Source organism: Sander vitreus, chromosome 3, assembly GCF_031162955.1.
Source record: "Sander vitreus isolate 19-12246 chromosome 3, sanVit1, whole genome shotgun sequence".
NCBI lineage: Eukaryota > Metazoa > Chordata > Actinopteri > Perciformes > Percidae > Sander > Sander vitreus.
The window spans coordinates 34,100,441-34,106,440 of NC_135857.1; the positions used below are offsets into that span (position 1 = coordinate 34,100,441).

Genomic DNA, 6,000 nt, shown 5'->3' on the forward strand with positions numbered 1-6,000 from the left:
AACCTAACTGTCCCGTTCTTGTGCTGCATGTCAGTTAAACGTACGTCCCAACCCAGAGCAACAAATAGTGACACCAAGAGTCCTGACCCAGAGCGTCAAAATATGACTTTTGCATCAGTAACAAACGCCAAAAGGCACCAGACCAAGCGTCACGTTTTGACGCGACGGGAGTGAGAATGTAAACGGTTCTAAAGCTGAAATAAGACACTCAGGAAGAAATTAATTATTGTTTCTCTCTCCACCACCTGAAGCCCTCTCCTGCAAATAATCTACTAATCAGATCACACAAAAAAAGCCTAAAATGACCCTGTCTCTGTCATTCTCTCATTCAGGATGATCCCAGCCAACCACAAGTACTTCCTGCTGAGTGACCTGGCGTCGTCGCGGGACTACGAGCTGTGTGTCTTGGCCGTCTACGACGACGGCATCACCGCCCTGACGGGCACCAAGCTGGTGGGCTGTGTGTCCTTCGCCACGGAGACGGAGTACGGACGCTGTCACTCCATACGAGACCAGGTGAGCGTGTTACGCCTGTATCAGCCAGAAAACGCACGGAGTTCAACAGCAGGAATTGGAATAAATACTTTATTTCAGAGGACCCGGAGTAGCTTTAATCAGACTGTTCTCAAGAACCTTTCGTACATATACCTACCAAAAGTAATGCACTGTAATTGGCAGGGCTGTCCTCGACTAAAGAAATTCTTAGTCGACTAACTCATATGATTTCATCCATTAGTTGCTTCAATCAACAGATCTGTAAAATCTGAGTTTCTCCACAATACGATGGATTAGTTGACTTATCGACAAAGAGAGGGCAGCCCTAATAATTTGCAAGTATTCTAAGTACTGCTGTAAGACCACATTGATGTTTGCTGTAAGGCAGCGATCGCTAGTGGCCGTATTACGAGCGGAGCACCTAGTATAACAGCCAAAACACCCCGGGCGCAGAAGCGCTGCGAAAAGCCGCGAAGCCCCGTGAAGCCGAGCTATTTTAACTTCTGATCATACCAGGTGCGATCAGGCTGCAGCGATCGTTTTCGACGTCTCCTCTATTTCTTCTGCGAGCCGCGAGCAAATGTGTCAAGTAATCCCATACAGTACAGGAAGGCCACAGTGCAACCGGATAACACATTTCAAAATAAAACACCTAGGTTCGTGGTGATTTTGGCGGTCTTGACTTCTCAGCTGCGTAGAGCCAGACCGATATATCGGCGGGCCGATATTAGGCATTTTCCAAACTATCGGTATCGGCATTTATAACCGATAAATGAACATTTAAAAAACTAAATAAAAATGGACGAAACCCCCTTCAACCATGTTCTGAGTGTTGGCGTTGCATCGCCTGTCCACCAGAGGGCGCTCTGCAACCTCCTGTTGGCAACACTCTTTGATTTCTTTTGCTGTTAATAGGGGCTTTCCGACCGGAGGGGTTTCTGCAGTTCTTAGAACTAAACGTTCCTAGAACATTTTTTTCGTCGTGTTCCGACAGGAAACATTTGGGGATTTTTAAGTTCCTCTGGCCGCAGTAGCGTACTTTTTTAGCTCCTACTTCAGAGCAGGGTCTTTTCCCTTTTCCTAGGTGGACTTGATTGGTCGAACTTATAAGTCCCGCCCACTGCCAACTCGGAAACTTGCAGACAGAGCAACAACCAACAACGGGACATTTTTAACAGTTTTCATCTTATTCATCATTAAATTCACTTCTGACAACGTTTTAGGCGAGAAATGAACTGTTTAGATTTCTAATAGAGGCAGTCTTGTGAAAATTGATGCCGAATTGACAATTTGCTTCAAAGTTTTCGGAGTTGAGAAGCTCCATGAAGTGAGGCGACAGCCAGCAGGCGTCTGCCCCAGCCGCTAGCTCGTCGCTTAGCGTAGACACGCGATCAGGTACACGGAGAGAGAGACCGACGGACGGACAGAGAGAGAGGAACACACACACACACACACACATAGAGAGAGAGCAGAGAGTAGAAAGATCACTTTGTGACCGGCGCAGAGAAATGCGCGTCTAGTATGAATGGCCAGGCGCACGATCAGGCACAAATCTACGCTTGGCGGCTATTGGCGGCGCTTTAGCGTACGGTTTTTGTATAATATCAAACAAATCCCGTTGATGTGAATATAAATATTGCTTAAAAGGTCTGGCAACACCGCCTATCTATTCTGGGATAGAGTAAAAAAGTGCTCTGGCTTGTTTGTATTTTTTTAAACCAATCACAAGCGTCCTGTGGAGATAGTGAGAGGGGAAGGACTGATGATAAAGCCCATACATAAATATTATGATAATAACCCATCCCAGCAATGTTCATCCATTGATCAGTGTAATTTTATATTTTTCTGCTGCTTCTATTTCTGCTTGTTCGTTGCTGTGCATCTTCATATTTTTTTTTTTTTTTTTTTTATCCTTTGTTGTTTGTATATGTACGGTGTCCCTGAATGTTCAGAAATGTATTTTTACTACTGAGCCAGACTCAAAGAGCCACTGAAAAAACTGGTAAATCATCGGATCGGCTAACTGTCTGCATGCGTTTTGATCTCTCTCTCCAGTTCCTGGGAGGTACCATGATCATCATCATCGGGGGGATCATCGTCGCCTCCGTCCTCGTTTTCATCTTCATCCTCCTGATGAAGTACAAACTGCACAGCAACCACTACAAGCAGAAAGCCGCGGCGCGCCACGCCAACGTCTGCTCCCAGACCAACGGAGGAGGAGGAGGAGGGGGAGCCAACGTGCTCGCCGGGCCTCCGTCCTCCTCCTCGGCGGGGCAAGGTAACTTTTTTTATTTTCTTTTTTTTATTTTCTTTTTTTTATTTTCTTCATTGTACAATAGTGATGCAAACAATCAAGGCATAATGTGTTTGGACATTTGTCAAAAAAGCGTGTTGAGGATGAGATAATATATACAACAAAACATAACAAATAAAGAAAATAAAGATACTGCGTCAAGTAGGGAATGTAAGTCCAACAAATAAGAGTCTCTTGCCGTTTTCCTTTGTCATGCATTGAAGAGATGCAGCAAAAAGCTTAAGCTCATTTTTCCAACCGTTGATGTGGGGTCTGACCTTAAATACTTACACCTATGAATAAAATGTTTACAATGTTCAATCAAGTTATTTATCAAGAACTAAATTCTTATCCGTTAAAAATATTCCAACTTTAATTGACATTTCATTTAATGGGTGCAGCAGTTAATGTGGTCTGGTCCTACCAGACTCTGGTCCATTAGCCTGGTCCTACCAGACTCTGGTCCACTAGCGTGGTCCTACCAGACTCTGGTCCACTAGCCTGGTCCTACCAGACTCTGGTCCACTAGCCTGGTCCTACCAGACTCTGGGCCATTAGCATTAGCCTGGTCCTACCAGACTCTGGTCCATTAGCCTGGTCCTTCCAGATTCTGGTCCACTAGCCTGGTCCTACCAGACTCTGACTCTGGTCCATTAGCCTGGTCCTACCAGACTCTGGTCCATTAGCCTGGTCCTACCAGACTCTGGTACTCTAGCCTGGTCCTACCAGACTCTGGTCCATTAGCCTGGTCCTTCCAGATTCTGGTCCACTAGCCTGGTCCTACCAGACTCTGACTCTGGTCCATTAGCCTGGTCCTACCAGACTCTGGTCCATTTCATTTGTCCAGAGAGTCTGGCCTCTCTCCATTGACAAGTGTTAACTTCCTTGAAGGCGGGTACTCTGTTGAAGTTTAAAACTATTGGATCTGCCCAGAGCCACTCTGGTAGCCTACGTACTGTCTGGTAGGACCAGGCTCACAAGAGGGGAGACGACAACAACTATTGGCTTGATGGTTCCCTCCAACGCTCTTCACAAGTAAAATAAATAATCAGTCCACTACTTTCATTGCATATGGGTGTTTTATTAAATTTTATAGCATTTGAAAAAAAAAATCATAAAAGTACGTTGAAAAAAGTGACCAAAATGTCAGAAAAAGCTTCAAAAACGGTGAAAAAAAACCCCAAAAAATATCAAAAGGTGCAGAAAAAAGTGACAAAAGACGTGACAGAAAAAATGTCGGGAAAAGCTACAAAAACATGGGAAAAGTGACAAAAACGTTGAAAGAGAAAAACAAAAAGTCTCGATCGTGATGCGCGATCAACGGGACGACAACACAAGGGTTTCTGTATTTTCTGAGCATTGCATAGATAGTTTGTTATGCTGTTGTTGTAAAAGCCTGACAAGGACTAGAGGCTAGATGTCCTAAACACCATGCGTCGTTCACATCTGGTTGTTCTAATGTTAAAGGTATTGTCCCAGTTAACCCTCCCGTTGACCTCCAGTCAAATCTGACCCGTTTTCAAACAGTTTCTCTATCAGAAATTTGGGTTTTCTTTCAAGCAAATTGTCCAAAAAAAAACTATTTGTTTCACAAGTGAAATAAATGATCAGTTCACTACTTTCATTGAATTTGGGTGTTTTAGTTTAAGAAAAAAACAATTGATAAATGAACTTTGAAAAAAGTGACACAAATGTTTAAAAAAAGTGACAAATGTCAAGAAAAGTGACGAAAGAGTGACAAAAATGTAAAGAGTGACAAAAAAGTGAAAAAGAGTGACAAAAATGTCAAGAGTGACAAAAATGTCAAAAAGAGTGACAAAAATGTCAAATAAAGTGACAAAAGAGTGACAAAAATGTCAAATAAAGTGACAAAAAAAAAAAGTGACAAAAGAGTGACAAAAATGTCAAAAAAGTGACAAAAGAGTGACAAAAATGTCAAAAGAGTGACAAAAATGTCAAAAAAAGTGACAAATGTCAAGAAAAGTGACAAAAGAGTGACAAAAAGGTCAAAAAAAAAGTGACGAAAGAGTGACAAAAATGTAAAAAAAAAAGTGACAAAAGAGTGACAAAAATGTCAAAAAAAGTGACAAAAGAGTGACAAAAATAAAGTGACAAAGAGTGACAAAAATGTCAAAAGAGTGACAAAAGAGTGACAAAATGTCAAAAAAGTGACAAAAGACAAAAATGTTTAAAAAAAGTGACAAAGAGTGACAAAAATGTCAAAAAAAGTGACAAAAATGTCAAAGAGTGACAAAAATGTCAAAAAAGTGACAAAAGAGTGACAAAATGTCTAAAAGTCAAAAGTGACAAAAATGTCAAAAGTGACAAAAATGTCAAAAAAGTGACAAAAATGTCAAAAAAAGTGACAAAAGAGTGACAAAAAGGTCAAAAAAAGTGACGAAAGAGTGACAAAAATGTAAAAAAAAGTGACAAAAGAGTGACAAAAATGTCAAGAGTGACAAAAATGTCAAATAAAGTGACAAGAGTGACAAAAATGTCAAATAAAGTGACAAAAGAGTGACAAAAATGTCAAATAAAGTGACAAAATGTCAAAAGTGACAAAAAGTGACAAAAATGTCAAGAGTGACAAAAATGTCAAAAAAAGTGACAAAAGAGTGACAAAAATGTCAAAAAGAGTGACAAAAATGTCAACAAAGTGACAAAAGAGTGACAAAAAATGTCAAAAAAGTGACAAAGAGTGACAAAATGTCAAAAGTGACAAAAAGTGACAAAAAGAGTGACAAAAATGTCAAAAAAGTGACAAAAAGTGACAGTGACAAAAGAGTGACAAAAATGTCAAAAAAGTGACAAAAGAGTGACAAAAAATGTCAAAAGGGACAAAAGAGTGACAAAAATGTCAAAAAAGTGACAAAAGAGTGACAAAAATGTCAAAAGAGTGACAAAAATGTCAAAAAAAGTGACAAAATGTCAAGAAAAGTGACAAAGAGTGACAAAAATGTCAAAATAAAGTGACAAAAGAGTGACAAAAATGTAAAAAGAGTGACAAAAATGTCAAAGAGTGACAAAAATGTCAAATAAAGTGACAAAGAGTGACAAAAATGTTTAAAAAAGTGACAAAAGACTGAAATAAAGTGACAAAAGAGTGACAAAAATGTGACAAAAGAGTGACACAAATGACAAAAGTGACAAAAATGTCAAGAGTGACAAAAATGTCAAATAAAGTGACAAAAGAGTGACAAAAATGTCAAATA

At 40.2% G+C, this 6,000-nt stretch overlaps 1 protein-coding gene across 1 annotated transcript in view; it reads left to right on the forward strand.

Moving 5' to 3' along the window:
- The window catches only part of LOC144515927 (leucine-rich repeat and fibronectin type III domain-containing protein 1-like protein), a 191,640-nt gene that overhangs the window by 184,805 nt on the left and 835 nt on the right, over nucleotides 1-6,000 (forward strand). Inside the window, exons 8-9 of the mRNA XM_078247125.1 lie at nucleotides 333-516; nucleotides 2,551-2,773. Coding sequence (XP_078103251.1) covers nucleotides 333-516; nucleotides 2,551-2,773 — 407 coding nt within the window. The remainder of the gene's footprint in view (nucleotides 1-332; nucleotides 517-2,550; nucleotides 2,774-6,000) is intronic.